This window comes from Pan paniscus, chromosome X, assembly GCF_029289425.2.
Source record: "Pan paniscus chromosome X, NHGRI_mPanPan1-v2.0_pri, whole genome shotgun sequence".
Taxonomy (NCBI): Eukaryota; Metazoa; Chordata; class Mammalia; order Primates; family Hominidae; genus Pan; species Pan paniscus.
The window spans coordinates 55,524,916-55,544,642 of NC_073272.2; the positions used below are offsets into that span (position 1 = coordinate 55,524,916).

The 19,727-nt window shown below is 41.1% G+C and overlaps 2 protein-coding genes across 3 annotated transcripts in view; one reads left to right on the top strand and one right to left on the bottom strand.

Moving 5' to 3' along the window:
• Positions 1-19,727, bottom strand: part of FAM120C (family with sequence similarity 120 member C) — a 109,039-nt gene that overhangs the window by 66,123 nt on the left and 23,189 nt on the right. For both annotated transcript variants that reach the window (XM_034950282.3, XM_034950284.3), the window contains exons 2-4: positions 18,696-18,942; positions 17,015-17,097; positions 10,568-10,696 (exon numbers count right to left, since the gene is read on the bottom strand). In XM_034950282.3, coding sequence (XP_034806173.1) covers positions 10,568-10,696; positions 17,015-17,097; positions 18,696-18,942 — 459 coding nt within the window. The remainder of the gene's footprint in view (positions 1-10,567; positions 10,697-17,014; positions 17,098-18,695; positions 18,943-19,727) is intronic.
• LOC112438333 (large ribosomal subunit protein eL37-like) lies at positions 1,009-6,984 on the top strand. Its single transcript, XM_034950477.2, has 2 exons — positions 1,009-1,066; positions 6,677-6,984. Exons 1-2 carry the CDS (start codon positions 1,009-1,011, stop codon positions 6,982-6,984), a joined length of 366 nt encoding a protein of 121 aa, XP_034806368.2.

Genomic DNA, 19,727 nt, shown 5'->3' on the forward strand with positions numbered 1-19,727 from the left:
AGTGCCTCACTCCTGTAATCCCAGCACTTTGGGAGGCCGAGGCAGGCTGATCACTTAAGACCAGCCTGGCCAACAAGGTGAAACCCTGTCTCTACCAAAAATACAAAAATTAGCCAGGCGTGGTAGCAGGTGCCTGTAGTCCCAGCTACTTGGGAGGCTGAGGCAGAAGAATCCCTTGAACCCGAGAGACAGGGGTTGCAGTGAGCCAAGACTGTGTCACTGCACTCCAGCTTGGGTGACAGAGTGAGACTCCGTCTCAAAAAAAAAAAAGAAAAAAAAAGAAAAAGAAATAATAGCTAAAAACTCCCCAAATTTAGTGACTGACAAACAGAGATGCAAGAAGCTCTAAACAGTATAAATTCAAAGAAATCCATGCCAAACACATCACTGGCAAATTCTACCAAACAATTAAAGAAGAAATAACACCAATTCTACAAAATCTCTTCCAATAACAGAAGAGGAAAGAACTCTTGCCAACTCATTTCATTAAGTCTGGCATTGCCTTGAAAATAAAACCAGACTAAGGACAGCACAAAAAAATTATAGGTCAATATCCCTCATGAAAATAAATGCAAAAATACTCAATGAAATACCAGCAATTCAAATCCAGCAATACAAAAAGGGACTAATATACTACAATCACATCCTGGGAATATAAGGATGGTTGAATATTCAAAAATCAATCTAAAATATTAATGGACTAAAGAAGAAATACAACATGATCCTATCAATATATGTGGAAAAATGCAATTGCCAAAATACAAACACCCAGGAAACTAGGAATAGAAGATAACTTCCTCAACCTGATAACATGCACAAAAACTACAGCTAATATCCTATTTAATGAAGACTGAATGCTTTCTCTAAAGATCGGGAACAAGATAAGAATATATATTCTTAGCATTTGTATTCATATCATTTGGAAATCCTAGACAGTGCAGTATAGTCAAGAAGAAAAAGGCATACAGATGGGAAAATAAAATAAAATGGTCATTATCCATAGACAATATGATCACCTACACAGAAAATCCCAAGAAATCTACCAAAAAACTCCTAGAAGTAATAAGTGAGTTTAGAAGAGTCATAGAATACAAGGGCAACATTCAAAAATCAATCGCATTTCTATATATTAGCAATGAACAATTAGAAATTTAAAAAACAAAATATCCTTTATAATAGGTGTCTCAAATATGAAATACTTAAGTATAAATATTTTTATATGTACAGTTGTATGCTAAAAACTATAAAACTTTTAGCTGATGAAAAAAATCAAAGAAGACCTAAATAAATAGGCAAATAATATTCATGGATTCAAAGGCTCACCAAATTCATCTACATATTTAATGCGATTCCAATAAAAATTACAGCAGGATTTCTTTTTTGTAGATGTATAGACAAGATTATTCTAAAATTTATATGAAAAGGGAGGAGGTTCCAAGATGGCCAAATAGGAACAGCTCCAGTCTACAGCTCCCAGCGTGAGCGACACAAAAGACGGGTGATTTTTGCATTTCCAACTGAGGTAGTGGGTTCATCTCACTGGGGCTTGTTGGACAGTGGGTGCTAGGTGCAGCCCACAGAGCAGGGTGGGGCATTGCCTCACCTGGGAAGCGCAAGGGGTCGGGGAATTCCCTTTCCTAGCCAAGGGAAGGCCATGACAGGTGGTACCTGGAAAATCGGGACACTCCCACCCTAATACTGCACTTTTTCAATGATCTTAGCAAATGGCACACCAGGAGATTATATCTCACGCCTGGCTCGGAGGGTCCTACACCCACGGAGCCTTGCCCACGGAGCCTCACTCACTGCTGGCACAGCAGTCTGAGGTCGAACTGCAAGGCGGCAGCGAGGCTGGGGGAGGGGCGTCCGCCATTGCTGAGGCTTGAGTAGGTAAACGAAGCCACCCAGAAGCTGGAACTGGGTGGAGCCCATCACAGCTCAAGGAGGCCTGCCTGCCTCTGTAGACTCCACCTCTGGGGGCAGGGCATAGCTGAACAAAAGGCAGCAGAAACTTCTTCAGACTTAAACATCCCTGTGTGACAGCTTTGAAGAGAGTAGTGGTTCCCCCAGCACAGAGTCTGAGATCTGAGAATGGACAGACTGCCTCCTCAAGTGGGTCCCTGAACCCCGAGTAGCCTAACTGGGAGACACCTCCCAGTAGGGGCCGACCGACACCTCATACAGGCGGGTGCCCCTCTGAGATGAAGCTTCCAGAGGAAGGATCAGGCAGCAACATTTGCCATTCTGCAATATTTGCTGTTCTGCAGGCTCCGCTGGTGATACCCAGGTAAACAGGGTCTGGAGTGGACCTCCAGCAAACTCCAACAGACCTGCAGCTGAGGGTCCTGACTGTTAGAAGGAAAACTAACAAACGGAAAGGACATCCACACCGAAACCCCATCTGTACATCACCATCATCAAAGACCAAAGGTAGATAAAACCACAAAGATGGGGAGAAACCAGAGCAGAAAAGATGAAAATTCTGTGTAGAGGGAAATTTATAGCACTAAATGCCCACAAGAGAAAGCAGGAAAGATCTAAAATTGACACCCTAACATCACAATGAAAAGAACTAGAGAAGCAAGAGCAAACACATTCAAAAGCTAGCAGAAGGCAAGAAATAACTAAGATCAGAGCAGAACTGAAGGAAATAGAGACACAAAAAACCCTTCAAAAAAATCAATGAATCCAGGAGCTGGTTTTTTGAAAAGATCAACAAAATTGATAGACGGCTAGCAAGACTAATAAAGAAGAAAAGAGAGAAGAATCAAATAGACGCAATAAAAAATGATAAAGGGGATATCACCACTGATCCCACAGAAATGCAAACTACCATCAGAGAATACTATAAACACCTCTACGCAAATAAACTAGAAAATCTAGAAGAAATGGATAAATTCCTGGACACATACACCCTCCCAAGACTAAACCAGGAAAAAGTTGAATCTCTGAATAGACCAATAACAGGCTCTGAAATTGAGGCAATAATTAATAGCCTACCAACCAAAAGAAGTCCAGGACCAGACAGATTCACAGCCAAATTCTACCAGAGGTATAAGGAGGAGCTGGTACCATTCCTTCTGAAATGATTCCAATCAATAGAAAAAGAGGGAATCCTCCCTAACTCATTTTATGAGGACAGCATCATCCTGATACCAAAGCCTGGCAGAGACACAACAAAAAAAGAATTTTAGACCAATATCCCTGATGAACATCGATGCAAAAATCCTCAATAAAATACTGGCAAACCGAATCCAGCAGCACATCAAAAAGCTTATCCACCATGATCAAGCTGGCTTCATCCCTGGGATGCAAGTCTGGTTCAACATAGGCAAATCAATAAACGCAACCCATCATATAAACAGAACCAAAGACAAAAACCACATGATTATCTCAATAGATGCAGAAAAGGCCTTCAACAAAACTCAACAGCCCTTCATGCTAAAAACTCTCAATAAGCTAGGTATTCATGGGACGTTATCTCAAAATAATAAGAGCTATTTATGACAAACCCACAGCCAATATCATACTGAATGGGCAAAAACTGGAAGCATTTCCTTTGAAAACTGGCACAAGACAGGGATGCCTTCTCTCACCACTCCTATTCAACACAGTGTTGGAAGTTCTGGCCAGGGCAATCAGGCAGGAGAAAGAAATAAAGGGTATTCAATTAGGAAAAGAGGGAGTCAAATTGTCCCTGTTTGCAGATGACATGACTGTATATTTAGAAAACCCCATCGTCTCAGCCCAAAATCTCCTTAAGCTGATAAGCAACTTCAGCAAAGTCTCAGGATACAAAATCAATGTGCAAAAACCACAAGCATTCCTCTACACCAATAACAGACAACCAGAGAGCCAAATCATGAGTGAACTCCCAGTCACAATTGCTTCAAAGAGAATAAAATACCTAGGAATCCAATTTACAAGGGATGTGAAGGACCTCTTCAAGGAGAACTACAAACCACTGCTCAATGAAACAAAAGAGGACACAAACAAATGGAAGAACATTCCATGCTCATGGATAGGAAGAATCAATATTGTGAAAATGGCCATACTGCCCAAGGTAATTTATAGATTCAATGCCATCCCCATCAAGCTACCAATGACTTTCTTCACAGAATTGGAAAAAACTACTTTAAATTTCATATGGAATCAAAAAAGAGCCTGCATTGCCAAGAGAATCCTAAGCCAAAAGATCAAAGCTGGAGGCATCACACTACCTGACTTCAAACTATACTACAAGGTCAGTAAGCAAAACAGCATGGTACTGGTACCAAAACAAAGATATAGACCAATGGAACAGAACAGAGCCCTCAGAATTAATACCACACATCTACAAGCATCTGATCTTTGACAAACCTGACAAAAACAAGCAATGGGGAAAGGATTCCCTATTTAATAAATGGTGCTGGGAAAACTGGCTAGCCATATGTAGAAAGCTGAAACTGGATCCCTTCCTTACGCCTTATACAAAAATTAATTCAAGATGGATTATACACTTAAATGTTAGACCTAAAACCATGAAAACCCTAGAAGAAAACCTGGGCAATACCATTCAGGACATAGGCATGGGCAAGGACTTCATGACTAAAACACCAAAAGCAATGGCAACAAAAGCCAAAATAGACAAATGGGATCTAATTAAACTAAAGAGCTTCTGCACAGCAAAAGAAACTACCATCAGAGTGAACAGGCAACCTACAGAATGGGAGAAAATGTTTACAATCTACCCATCTGACAAAGGGCTAATATCCAGAATCTACACAGAACTTAAATTTACAAGAAAAAAATCAAACAACCCCATCAAAAAGTGGGTGAAGGATATGAAAAGACACTTCTCAAAATAAGACATTTATGCAGACAACAGACACATGAAAAAATGTTCATCATCACTGGCCATGAGAGAAATGCAAATCAAAACTACAATGAGATACCATCTCACAACAGTTAGAATGGCGATCATTAAAAAGTCAGGAAACAGCAGATGCTGGAGAGGATGTGGAGAAATAGGAACACTTTTACACTGTTGGTGGGACTGGAAACAAGTTCAACCATTGTGGAAGACAGTGTGGTGATTCCTCAGGGACCTAGAACTAGAAATACATTTGACCCAGCCATCCCATTACTGGGTATATACCCAAAGGATTATAAATCATGCTGCCATAAAGACACATGCACACGTATGTTTATTGTGGCACTATTCACAATAGCAAAGACTTGGAACCAACCCAAATGTCCATCAATGACAGACTGGATTAAGAAAATGTGGCACATACACACCATGGAATACTATGCAGCCATAAAAAAGGATGAGTTCACGTCCTTTGTAGGGACATGGATGAAGCTGGAAACCATCATTCTCAGCAAACTATCACAAGGACAAAAAACCATACACCACATGTTCTCACTAATAGGTGGGAATTGAACAATGAGAACACTTGGACACAAGGTGGGGAACATCACACACCGGGGCCTCTCGTGGGGTGGGGGAAGAGGGGAGGGATAGCATTAGGAGATATACCTAATGTAAATGACGAGTTAACAGGTGCAGCACACCAACATGGCACATGTATACATATGCAACAAACCTGCACGTTGTGCACATGTACCCTAGAACTTAAAGTATAATAAAAAAAAAATAAATAAAATTAAATTAAAAAAATAAAATTTATACGGAAAGACAAAGGAACAAATATAGATAACAGTGAAAAATAATATAAGTTGGCTGGGTGCAGTGGCTCATGCCTGTAATCCCAGTATTTTGGGAGGCCAAAACAGGAGGATTGCTTGAGCCCAGGAGTTTGAGACCAGCCTGGGTAACATAGCAGGACCTTATCTCTACAAAAAATTTAAAAATTAGCCAGGCATGGTGGCACACACCTGTAGTTCCAGCTACTTGGGAGGCTGAAGCAGCAGGATCACTTGAGCCCAGGAGGTTGAAGCTGCAGTGAGCCATGTTTGTGCCACTGTACTCCGGCCTGGGCAACAGAGTGAAACTCTGTCTCTAAATGAATGAATGAATGAATGAATGAATGTGGTGGAATCACTAACCAATTTTAAGACTTATTATAAAGCTACAGTAATCAAGATAGTGTATTACTGCTAAAAGGATAGACACATAGATCAACTGAACAGAACAGAGTCCAGAAATAGACCCACACAAACATGGCCAATTTATTTTTAACAAAAGTGCAAAGGTAATTCAATGGGGAAAAGATAGTCTTTTCAACAAACTGTGCTGAAACAATTTGACATCCATATGAAAAACACAACCTCTCATACTTTATACAGAAATGAACTAAATATGGATGATTTGTTCTAAAATGTGAAGTGCAGAACTATGTAATTAAAAAAGAAAAGCAGGCCGGGCGTGGTGGCTCATTCCTGTAATCCTAGCACTTTGGGAGGCCGAGGCGGACGGATCACCTGAGGTCAGGAGTTCCAGACCAGCCTGGCCAACAGGGTGAAACCCCATCTCTACTAAAAATACAAAAGATCAGCCAGGTGTGGGGGCGCGTGCCTGTAATCCCAGCTACTCAGGAGGCTGAGGCACAATAATCGCTTGAAGCAAGGACGTGGAGGTTTCAGTGAGCTAAGATAGTGTCACTGCACTCCAGCCTGGGTGACAGAGTGAGACCCCATCTCAAATAAATAAATAAATAAATAAGAAAAACAGAAAGTAGAAGTGAGGTGACGAAGGGAACGTCATCATTTGGAAAGCCTCACATTAAGACGCACACATTGCGCTGCTGCTACAGCTCTAATACCTGCCACTTTCAGAAGTCAATGTGTGGCAAATGTCGTTACCCTCCCAAGCATAAAATAAAGTATAACTGGAGTGCTAAGGCTAAAAGACGAAATACCACCGGGATTGGTGTTACTAGTTACCTAAAAATTGTACACCATGAATTCAGGCATGGACTCTGTGAAGGAATAACACATAAACCCAAAGGGGCAGCTGTAGCAGCATCCAGTTCCTTTTAAGAATTTCAATGATTGGTCACGCAATAAATGTTTTGTTGCTTTTTCTTTTTTTGAGATGAAGTTTCACTCTTGTTGCCCAGGCTGGAGTACAATGGTGCAATCTTGGCTCACTGTAACCTCCGCCTCCCGGGTTCAAGCGATTCTCCTGCCTCAGCCTCCTGAGTAGCTGGGATTACAGGCACGCGCCACCATGCCCAGCTAATTTTTTGTATTTTTAGTAGAGATGGGGTTTCACCATGTTGGCCAGGCGGGTCTCGAACTCCTGACCTTAAGGTGATCCACCCACCTCAGCCTCCCAAAGTGTGGGGATTACAGGTGTGAGCCACCACGTCCGGCCAATGTTCTGGTTTTTAAAAAATATTTTTAAAAAAGAGAACAGAAGAATATTGTCATGCCTGCGGTTGGGCAAAGAGTTCTTAGACATCACACCAAAAGCATGACCCATAAAAGATAAAAACTAATGAAAAATTTAAAACTTTGCTCTGCAAAAGATGCTGTTAAAAGAAAAGACAACTACAGACTGGGGGAAAATATTTGCAAACCAGATATCTGTCAGAGCACTCATATGCATTATAAAGAACTCTCAAAACACCACAGTAAGTAAATGAACAAACCAATTTTTTAAAAAAAGGAAAAGACTGTTCATGAACAAATCATTTACCAAAGAGGATATATGAATGAAGTATGCTCAGAACAAAAATGTTGGCCAGGTGCAGTGGCTCACACCTGTAATCCCAGCACTTCGGGAGGCCGAGGTGAGCAGATGGCTTGAGCTCAGGAGTTTGAGACCAGCCTAGGCAACACAGCAAAACCCTGTCTCTACGAAAAGTACAAAAATTAGCCAGGCATGATGGTGTGCGCCTGTAGTCCAAGCTACTTGGGAGGCTGTGGTGGAAAGACTGCTCAAGCCCGGGAGGCGGAGGCTGCAGTGAGCAGAGGTCATGCGACTACACATCAGCCTGGGCAATAAAGTGAGACTGTGTCTCAAAAAGAAAAAAATGTTCATCATTAGTCACTTGGGAAACATAAAACTATGATGAGCTACCACTACGCACCTATTAGAACAGCTATAAAAAACACTGACAATCTGTTGTATAACATGGCGGCTACAGTTAATAACAACGTATTATATTTTTGGAAATTACTAAAAGAGTAGATTTTAAGTGTTCTCACCACAAAAAAATGAAAAGCATTTGAGGTAATACATATGTTAATTAGCTCGATTTAGCCATTCTATGATGTATACATATTTCAAAACACGTTGTATGCAATAAATATATCTAATTTTCATTTGTCAATTAAAAAAATAAATGGAAAAAAACCTGACAATACCAAATGCTGGTAAGGAATGGAACAGCTACTTTGGCAAGGTCTTATAAATTTAAACATACACTTACCACATGACCCTGAAACTCCATTTGTAGGTATTTACACCAGGGAAATAAAAACTTATGTTCATACAAAAACCTGTACACAAATGTTTATAGCAGCTCTATTCATAACACCATAAATCGAAATAAATCTAAATATTCTTTAACGGGTAAATGGATAAACAAACTGGCATATCCATACAATGACTATTACTCAGCAATAAAAAGGAATGAATTATTGATACAGGTAACACGCAACAACTTAGAAGAATCTCAAAGGTAGTATGTTGAATTAAAGAAGCCGTTCTCAAAATATCACATACTGGGCCGGACGCGGTAGCTCACGCCTGTAATCCCAGCACTTTGGGAGGCCAAGACAGGTGGATCACCTGAGGTCAGGAGTTCGAAACCAGCCTGGCCAATATGGTGAAACCCCCTCTCTACTAAAAATATAAAAAATTAGCCAGGCGTGGTGGCGGGCGCCTGTAATTCCAGCTACTCTGGAGGCTGAGGTAGGAGAATCTCTTAAGCCAGGGAGGCGGAGGTTGTAGTGAGCCAAGATCATACCATTGCACTCCAGCCAAGGCAACAAGAGCGAGGCATTGTCTCAAAAAAAAAAAAAAATCACATACTGTATGATTCATGTGATATTCTTTAGAGGATGTAACCATAGTAACAGAAAATGAACTGGTGGTTGCCAGGGGTTAAAGGTAGGTTTGGGTGTTATTACAAAGGGATAGCATGTTTTTTGGGGTAGTACAACTGTTCTGTATTCTTATTGTGATGATGGTCACATAAATCGATACATGTGTTAAAATTCACAAGTCAGCTTGACTGTATGTTAATTTTAAAAATAAGTGAGAAATCCAAATTGAAAATATAAATCAAATTGTTAAAAATAAAACTAACTTATTTTCATAATTTTTAGTTTCATTTTGTAGAATAAAATCCCAGTTGAGCTCTTTTTCCACTATTAACAATGAAATTTTCATTCTTGTTTTATGTGGACTCACTTTAAGCAGTCTTTTTTCTTTGCCCATTATCTTCCATTGAGGAAGAACTCCTTTATGTTAAGATACACAGATGCTCCTCGATTTATGACGGGGTTATGTCCCAATAAACACATCACAAGTTGAAAATATAGGTCAACAATCCATTTAATACACCTAGCCTACTGAACATCACAGCTTAGCCTAGCCCACCTTAAATGTGCTCAGAATACCTTACATTAGCATATAGCTCATCTAACACAGAGCCTATTTTATAATAAAGTATTGAATATCTCATGTAATATACTGAATACTATACTGAAAGTGAAAAACAGAATGGGTATATGGATACTCAAAGTACAGTTTCTACTGAAAGCATATTGCTTTTGCACTATTGGAAAGCAGAAAAATGTTAAGTTGAACCAACGTTAAGTCAGGGATCATGTGTACATTTTTAAAAATTTATTTTCAAATTTCTTTGGGGGAAAGAAAGGTCTTGCTATGTTGCTCAGGCTAGTCTCAAACTCCTAAGCTCAAGTAATCTTCCTGCCTTGGCCTCCCAAAGTGCTGGTATTACAGGTGTGAGCCACCATGTGTACACTGAAACAAAAAAAGACTAGAAAGACATATGTCAGAGTGGTAACTATAGCAAGTTGTTTATGGGTAATGATATTTTATGTAATTTGTTTTCATTTTCTAAATTTTCTAGAATGGGCTTATATTACTTTACCGATTTATTTTTTTTTAAGACGAAGTTTCACTCTGTCACCCAGGTTGGAGTGCAGCGGCGCAATCTCGGCTCACTGCAACCTCCGCCTCCTGGGTTCGATCAATTCTTCTGCTTCACCAAACCCAGCTAATTTTTTGTATTTCTAGTAGAGATGGGATTTCATCATGTTGGCCAGGCTGGTCTTGAACTTCTGACCTCAAGTGATCCACCCACCTTGGCCTCCCAAAGTGCTGGGAGTACAGGTGTGAGCCACCGTGCCCGGACTAGAATGGGCTTATATTACTTTAATCATCAGTAGAAAAAAAGGTAAAGGGCACTTTCAATCCAGGCTGTGTAATGTTTTTTAAAGGAAATTTTGGAGCTCTCATTTGTAAGCATGGAGAAGACAAGCAGCTAGGAAAACTTAGGTGTCACAGAAAAGATCAGGGACCTGCTGGTGTTGCTGAAGAAGGTAAGAAAACGGAGGACTCTTAGGAAGGGGAATGCTAACTTACCTGAGACTGTTTGAAAACATCCTTCCCAACTACATCCAGGTTTGAGGGATCTTTGATGGAACTGACATACTCAGAAACAGCCTTGATCACCACGTCACAGGGAGGAAGAACCAGCTGATGAGCTCGAACCTAGAAAGGCAAGATAAGCAAGGGACACTGACATCAAAGATGGATCACTAAGAAAAAGAGTGAAGTTGAGGGGAGATATGGAATTCAAATTTGGTAAATCCACAGAGAGACAGTTAAAATATTTTCTTTAAAAATAGTTTTGCCCCTTCATTCTCAGTACAGAACACTTGGAAAAGATGGAAAAGTATAAAGCAATAAAAACATATCATCCATCTTCCTGCAGAGATAACTACTGTATATGACACTGTCACAATTAATCAGGCTTCCTTTCATGAGACATTTTGGCTTTTTTGCTATTAAATGTAATATTATAATGAGTTGACATTTGGATTCTGATTTGAACTAATCACAAAAGGCCATTTTAAGACAATCAGGAAAATCTGAAAATGGACTGGATATTAAGATGATACCAAGAAATTAGCATTAATTTTGTCAGGAGTAATAATGGCATTATGCTTATGTAAGAAAATGCCCAAGTATTTTAGAGATGTGTACTGAAGAATGTGAAAGGGATTTGCTTTAAAAAACATTAGCAACAACAAAAAAACCCAGAAAGTGTGGCAAAATACTGGTAACTGTTGGATCTGGAACACGTTACAATGGTGATTTACTATATATTATTTTTCCTGTTTTTGTGATACCTAAACATTTTTTTTTTTTTTTTTTGAGACAGAGTCTCACTCTGTCATCCAGGCTGGAGTGTAGTGGTGCAATCTCGGCTCAATGCAACCTCTGCTTCCCGGGTTGAAGCGATTCTCCTGCCTCAGCCTCCCAAGTAGCTGGGATTATAGGCACGCACCACGACTGGATTTGCTCATAAAATATTCCCACTCTGAGATTATACAAAACTTCCCTCATGGTGTTGTCTATAATTATTATTATTTGTTTGAGACGCAGTCTTGCTCTGTCGCCCAGGCTGGAGTGCAGTGGTGCAGTAGGGATTGTCTAGAAAACAATTATGTGCACACATGTGCAGTTCCTGAGTTCAAGTAATTCTCCTGCCTCAGCCTCCCGAGCAGCTGGGATTACAGGCACCTGCCACCATGCCCGGCTAATTTTTGTATTTTTAGTAGGGACAGGGTTTCACCATGTTGGCCAGACTGGTCTTGAACTCCTGACCTCAAGTGATCCACCTGCCATGGCCTCCCAAAGTGCTGGGATTACAGGCATGAGCCACTGCGCCTGGCCCTTAACAAATTTTTAAAGAAAAAGTTTTTAATGCTTTCATAAACTATAAGTATGATGTCTTGCCCACTTTCCAATTATTTAATTACAAGCTTCCTCAAACTGTAATTACTGAGGCAGAGGGTATAAATTTCCCAAAGGCTTCTGAATTTTTATAAATTGTTTTGCCAAAAGGCTTTATTATTCATTCCTTAAATATTTACTGCCTACTATGTGCCAGGCACTGTCCTAGGCACCAGGGAAACAGCAGTGAACAAGACAGACAAAAATCTCTGCCCTCATGGGAGCTTAAATTCTAGTGTAGATGTGTTGGGATAGGGTGAGGGAAGTTAAACTAAATAAGTAAAATGTATAGTGTAGGCTGGGCGCGGTGACCCATGCCAGTAGTCCCGGCACTCTGGGAGGCGGAGGCTGGCGGATCACCTGAGGTCAGGAGTTCGAGACCAGCCTGGCCAACATGGTGAAACCCCGTCTCTACTAAAAATACAAAAATTAACCGGGCTTGTACTAGATGTAGATAAGTGCTGTGGAGAGAAGAGTAGAGAAGAAGCTAGGGAATGCAAATATGCATGTGCTAATTGTTTTCTAAACAATCCCTACTGCAGAAGTGTGTGCATATAATTTTTTATAGGGTGATCAGGAAAAGCCTCACTGAGAATGAAATTTTAGAAAACCTTCAGGATTGAAGAAATAGCTATGAGGGGAAAAGTATTCCAAGTAGGGAGAATGATAAGTGCAAAGGTTCTAAGAGCAAAAGAAAGAAAGAGATCAGATATGAGAGAGGGCCACAGTAAAGGGCTTTGCAGGCCATGGTAAGGATTTGGAGAGTGACATGAAGAGCCACTGGATAATTTTTTTTTTTTTTTTTTTTGAGACGGAGTCTTGCTCTGCCACCCAGGAGGAAGTACAGTGGCACGATCTCGACTCACTGCAACCTCTGCCTCCTGGGTTCAAACAATTCTCCTGCCTCAGCCTCCCGAGTAGCTAAGGTTACAGGCACGCAACACCACGCCCAGCTATTTTTTTTTTTTTTTGAGACACAGTCTTGCTGTCGCTCAGGCTGGAGTGCAGTGGCATGATCTCGGCTCACTGCAACCTCCACCTCCTGGGTTCAAGAGATTCTCCTGCCTCAGCCTCCTGAGTAGCTGGGATTATAGGTGCGCACCACCATGCCCAGCTAATTTTTGTATTTTTAGTAGAGATGAGGTTTCACCATGTTGGTCAGGCTGGTCTCAAACTCCTGACTTCATGATCTGCCCGCCTTGGCCTCCCAAAGTGCTGAGATTACAGGCTTGAGCCACCACGCCCGGCCTTTTAAAAAATTTTTAGTAGAGATGGGGTTTCACCATGTTGGCCAGGCTGGTCTCGAACTCCTGACCTCAAGTGATCCACCCGCCTCAGCCTCCCAAAGTGCTGGGATTACAGGTGTTAGCCACAGTGCCCGGCCAAGGATTTTGAATGGAGAAGCGACAGGATCTCAGTTGTTTTTTTTTTTTTAAAGGGTCGCTCTCCTGTTATATTGAGAATAAAATGGAGGTAAGGGGAAGAGTGTAAGTAGAAGACCAATAGTTAGCAAGCTATTATAATAATCCAGGCAAGAAATAATGGTGGCTTGGCCAGGGTAGCAGCAGTGCAAATGTTAAGAAGTAGGTATATTTTTGAAGGGAGAGCTGATGGTATTTGCTGACAAATGAGATGTGGGGTATGGGGGGGGGGGGGAAGTCAAGATGACCCCCAAGGATTTTAGCCTGAGAAAATGGAAGGATGGGCTGAGTGCAGTGGCTCACACCTGTAATCCAGCACTTTGGGAGGCCAAGGTGGGCGGATCACTTGAGCTCAGGAGTTTGAGACCAGCCTGGCCAACACGGTGAAACCCTGTCCATACTAAAAATACAAAAATTAGTTGGATGTGGTGGCACACACCTGTAGTCCCAGCTACTCAGGAGGCTGAAGCAGAAGAATCACTTGAATCCAGGAGGTGGAGACTGCAGTGAGCTGAGACTGTGCCACTGCACTCCAGCATGGGCAACACAGCGAGACTCCATCTCAAAAAAAAAAAAAAAAAAAAAAAAAAAAAAAAGGGAAGAAAGAAAATGGAAGGATGAAGTTGCCTTCAACAAAAATGAGGAAGGCTGTGGGAGAAACACGTTTAGGGAGAAGATCAGGAATTTCCACTTGAACATATAACTTTGAGATACCTATTGGATATGTAAATGAAAATATTGAATTGGCAGTTAGATATTAAAATCTGGAGTTCAAGGGAGAGGTCAGAGCTGAAGACATAAAACTTAGGAGTCATCAACGGACAGATGGTATTTAAAGTCATTAAGACTATATGAGATCAATCGTATGTGGAGACAGAAAAGAGAAGGGGCCGGGCATGGTGGCTCACGGCTATAATCCCAACACTTTGGGAGGCTGAGGTGGGAAGATCGCTTGAGCACAGGAGTTTAAGACCAGCCTGGGCAACATGGTGAGATCACATCTCTACAAAAAATACAAAAAAAATTAGCCAGCCGTGATGGCATGTGCCTGTAGTCCCAGCTACTTAAGAGGCTGCTGCAGGAGGACCAATTGAGTCCGGAGTTCGAGGCTGTAGTGAGCCATGATCGCCCCACTGCACTGTAGCCTGGGCAACAGAATGAGACCGTGTCTCAAAAACAAACAAACAAACAAATAAAACAAATCAGAAAAGAAAAGAGAAAGGAACCAGGATGGAACTCTGGGCTATTCCACCTTTAACAAGTGGAAAAGACAAGGAAGCAGCAACAGAGACTGGGAAGCGGCAGTCAGCGAGGTAGGAAGGAAATAAGAAGAGAATAGTGTCCTTAAGGCCAAGTGAAAAAAGTGTTCTATGGAAGAATGGGTGAGCATCTGTGTCAAATGCTGCTGACTGGTCAAGTAAAATGAAAACTGACAGCTAGCCACTGGGTTTATTAACTGAGAAGTTATATTGGTGACCCTGTTGAGAGCAATTTCAGCAAATCAATTGAAAAGCAAACAGGGGAAGGGAATAGTAAGCAACTCATGTGTAGACAAGTCTTTAGAGGAGTTTTCTATAAGAAGAAATATAGAGCAGTAGCTTGGGTGGGGAGAGTGAGGTCAGAGGCTTTTTTTAAAAAAAATAAAGTTGTATTTTTAAACTTCATAGATGCATGCTTACACAATCTGGAAAGAGCCAATGAAAAGAGGAAAATTGATGATGCAGGAGAGAAAGGGGGAGAATTGCTGAACTGATGCTCTTAAGTTGGCCAAAGGAGATGGGAGCTGTGCCTGATAGTCCCAGCTACTCAGGAGGTTTAGGCAGGAGGATTGATCACTTGAGCTATGATTGTGCCACTGCACTCCAGCCTGGGCAGCACAGCAAGACCCTGTCTCTTAAAAAAATTTTTTTTAAATAAATAGAGATGGGACCTAGTATAAGTAGAGGGATTGGCCTTAGATAGGAACATGGACAGGTCATGCACAATTAATAGGAGGCAGGCAGAATATGTGGCCACAGAGGGGATAACACCTTCATATAGGTGAGGTGAAGAGGGGGTAAGAACTCATCGAAGTTTTCTTCCCATTGCTTCCATTTTCTCAGTAAAACAGGAAGTGAGGTCATGAACTGAGAGTGAGCAAATGAGGAGAAAGTATTAGAGGCTTGAGGACAGAGAAGGTATGAAACAGTCATCTAGGAGAATGAAAGAACGAGGGAAATAGAATACAATCACCAACTTATACTACCACCAGAAGTGTATGCGGGTATCAGTCTCACAACAGTCTTTTTTTTTTTTTTTTTTTTTGAGTCAAGAGTCTCACTCTGTCACCCAGGCTAGAGTGCAGTGGTGCGATCTCGGCTCACTGTAACCTCTGCCTCCTGGGTTCAAGCGATTCTCCTGCCTCAGCCTCCTGAGTGGCTGGGAATACAGGCACGTGCCACCACACCTGGCTAATTTTTGATTACAGGCATGAGCCACCGTGCCCTGGCTGCAACAGTCTTGATAACAGTGGGTAAACTAATTTTTCAATATTTGTTCAACTGTTAAGTTAAAAAAAAAAATTCACAGTGGCCGAGTGTGGTAACTCATTCCTGTAATCCCAGCACTTTGGGAGGCTGAGGTGGGAAGATCACTTGAGATCAAGAGTTCGAGACCAGCCTCGCCAACACAGTGAAACCCTGTCTCTATTAAAAATACAAAAATTAGCTGGGCATGGTGGTACATGCCTGTAATCTCAGCTACTCGGGAGGCTGAGACAGGAGAATTGCCTGAACCTGGGAGGTGGAGGTTGCAGTGAGCTGAGATTGCAACACTGAACTCCAGCCTGGGTGACGGAGTAAGACTTTGCCTCAAAAAAAAAAAAAATGAGCCAGGCCTGTAATCCCAGCTACTTGGGTGGCTGAGGCACGAGAATTGCTTGAACCCAGGAGGTGGAGGTTGCAGTGAGCTGGCTGAGATCGTGCCACTGCATTCCAACCTGGACGACAGAGTGAGACTCTGTCTCAAAAAAAAAAAAAAAAAGAAAAATCACACTGATCATTTAATTTACATGTCTGATCAATAGTGAGGTTGAACATCTAGTCATTGTATTTTCTCTCTTGTGAATTTTCTGCTTCTGTCCTTTGTTCATTATTTCATTATTGGGTTATCGGTATATTTCTTTATAGACTTGTATGAATTCTTGAGATATTAAGGGTATTGATCATAACCAAGTTTTTCTTTTTTGTCTTTTTTTTTAGATGGAGTCTCGTTTTGTTGCCCAGGCTGGGGTGCAGTGGCACGATCTTGGCTCACTGCAATCTCTGCCTCCCAGGTTCAAGCGATTCTCCTGTCTTAGCCTCCTGAGTAGCTGGGGTTATAGGCGCCTGCCACTACGCTCAGCTAATTTTTGTATTTTTAGTAGAAACGAGGTTTCACCATGTTGGCCAGGCTGGTCTTGCATTCTTAACCTCAGGTGATCTGCCCACCTCGGCCTCCCAAAGTGCTGGGATTACAGGTGTGAGCCACCGCACCTGGCCATAACTAATATTTTTTTCTTTTGTATGTATGTGAAATATTTTAAATCTAATGTAAGATAATTATTCCATCAAAACTCCAATCAAAACCTCATATCCCCTAATCTGTATAGGCAAGAAATAGGAAACATTACCTTAAGTGATGCAAGAGGATGTTCTGGTCCCAAGAGGCTCCAGTGAAAAGCAGCCAGGTCCTCATCTGGGAGGATGTGGTTACCTATAAAGTACATTTGTCATTCATTGCCTGTACAAATGTTTTCTTAGAACCTCCAGGCCATGAAAGGGGTCCTGGGAGAGAAAATGATCAAATAATTCACATAGGTCTATATTCTTAATGTAATACTTACAGTAGTTCTGTGTTAATCACTTAATATGTTTCATGTGCATTTTATGTATCATCTTTATAATGCCTATGGATGGTAGTATTATCATTTACATTTACAGATAAAGAAACTGAGGTTCAGACATGTTTGGTGACTTGGCCCAATGTGGTCTGGCCAATAGGTACACACACCAAGATAAAAAGCTAGGAATGTAACTCCAAAGCCCATGCTATTACTTATCCCCTAAGTCATGTTGCCTTTTATAATAGCAGCCACCAATTACTAACTGCCTAATGAGTGCTGGGCATTTTGTACACTTTATTTCATTTCACTTTACCAATAACATCATGAGGTATTATTATCCGCATTTCACAGATGAGAAAACTGAAACCAGGGAGATGTCACTTCAGTGATTTGCCAATGGCCTAATTCCAAAACTTGTGCTGACTCCACTATATTATCCAAACTCATGTCCTTTGGAATTATAGAGCAAAGGCCATGCCTGAGACAGAATACTAACCTTCATGCGCTAAGTACTTGAAAAACCAATTCAAAACATAATCAACTCTCTGCAATTTACTTTGAAACACATCTTTAAGAGATATATTGGGCCAGGCACGGTGTCTCACGCCTGTAATCCCAGCACTTTGGGAGGCCGAGGCGGGTGGATTGCTTGAGGTCAGGAGTTCAAGACCAGCCTGACCAACGTCGTGAAACCCTGTCTCTACTAAAAATGTAAAAATTAGCTGGGCATGGTGGCGGGTGCCTATAGTCCCAGCTATTCAGGAAGCTGAGGCAGGAGAATCGCTTGAACCCGGGAGGCAGAGATTGCAGTGAGTCGAGATCGTGCCACTGCACTCCAGCCTGGGCGACACAGCGAGACTCTGTCTCAAAAATAAATAAAATAAAATAAGAGACAGATTGATGGATGGGTAAAGGAATGGATAGATATATAAGGCAATTAGAGTAAAATGTTAATGGCAGAATACAGGTGGTGGATATAGGGTTTTTACTGCAAAGCCCTTTTTCAATTTTGCTGTATATTTGGAAATTTTCATAAAAAATATTAGCACAAAAGAAACAAAGAGAAAAACATAATGAACAATTTGTCTTTCCGATCTAAATTGAGACACTGGGGAAGAAATGTTAATGCTCTGTGTGGGGAACCAAAGTTGTCTCGGCCTAATAAAACATTTGGCTTGAGAATACTCTGCATAAAAGAGTTATAAAATGTAGCAAAAGAAGGCGGCTTACAGGAATCTAAATAATGTTCTGGAATAACCTGTAGCAACCCACAAAACAAACATGCTGAGTTTTAGTGTGCTCTACCAAGAAGCCCAAAAACCATGCTGAGTTCTCCCCAGCAGTGTTTAGCGTGAAGACTTTAAGAAGACAAATCTAATGATGACAGGCTAAATCACTCTAGTCCTCATCTCTTAACACCAGAAGAGGAAACTACCAATCACTGCAGTCTTTTCTTTGGATGACCTACCTAGCAGTGCAGCAAATATGGGGAAATTCATCCTCTTCAGGCCCAGCTGCTTGGCTACTTCTTGCATCAGGAACTGGTTGGTAGTGAGGTTCTTCCCATTCCAGCTCAGTTTCAGAGCATGGGAACTGTAGTAAGAGGGAATATTGTAGAGAGCATACTCGGAGTCATGGGCAAGAAGGCCATGGAAGCCATTTTCCCTGAAAAACGCCACCACTTCCAAATGGTGGTCTTCAAGGCTCTGAAAGACCTAGAAGGGAAGAAGAGAACGTGTCATGCCACAGAACCTGATTTGTATTGTTAGAAGGTCAGGAGGTTTAGCAACTAAATTTTATAGTTTGGTGAAATTTGAAATTGTACGTGAGAGAACAGAACATTCTTTTAACATTTTTTACTTTTTTTTTTTTTTTTTTAAAATACAGAGATGAGATCTCACTATGTTACCCAGGCTGGTCTCGAATTCCTGAGCTTAAGTGATCCTCCCGCCTTGGCCTCCCAAAGTGCTAGGATTACAGGTGTGAGCCACTGTGCCCAACCAGAACAGAATACTCTTAAAAAACAAAACAAAAATGCTCTCCCACTCTACAACTTGATTATTACTGTAAACACAGACAGCGTTTGTGTTTATTCCCCTGGTTTTTTTTTCACTCCTTTCATGAAACTTGCCCTGAGGCTCTTCAAAATTAGAATACTGAAATTAACGAGGTATATATTACTTTTTACATCAAACAATAACATCAGAGACTTCTGTTAGATAATAAAGCTATTATTTATTGCTCAGTATCTATGTGCTGTACATATTTTATATATATTATCTCATCATTAACCTTAGGTAGGTACATATGGATGAAAAACTTAGACGTAGAAATAGACACAGAAATCTAAGTTTATCTAACTGTTTTCAAAAAGTCTTTGCTTTTTTTCTTAGTAGCACTGTACATCGCAGGGCACCCAAACAGTTGCACTTCCAACAGTGAGAAGTCAGAAACTACACCCCATTTTAGAAATGGGGAAACTAAGGCTACGAGAGATTGG

Excerpts from the sequence above, each read along its gene's own strand:
- LOC112438333 (XM_034950477.2), top strand. The coding sequence starts at position 1,009 with ATGATCACCTACACAGAAAATCCCAAGAAATCTACCAAAAAACTCCTA. Across the intron at positions 1,067-6,676 it reads AAAACTCCTAGAAGTAATAA|AAAGTAGAAGTGAGGTGACG; the intron begins GTGAGTTTAGAA and ends TAAGAAAAACAG.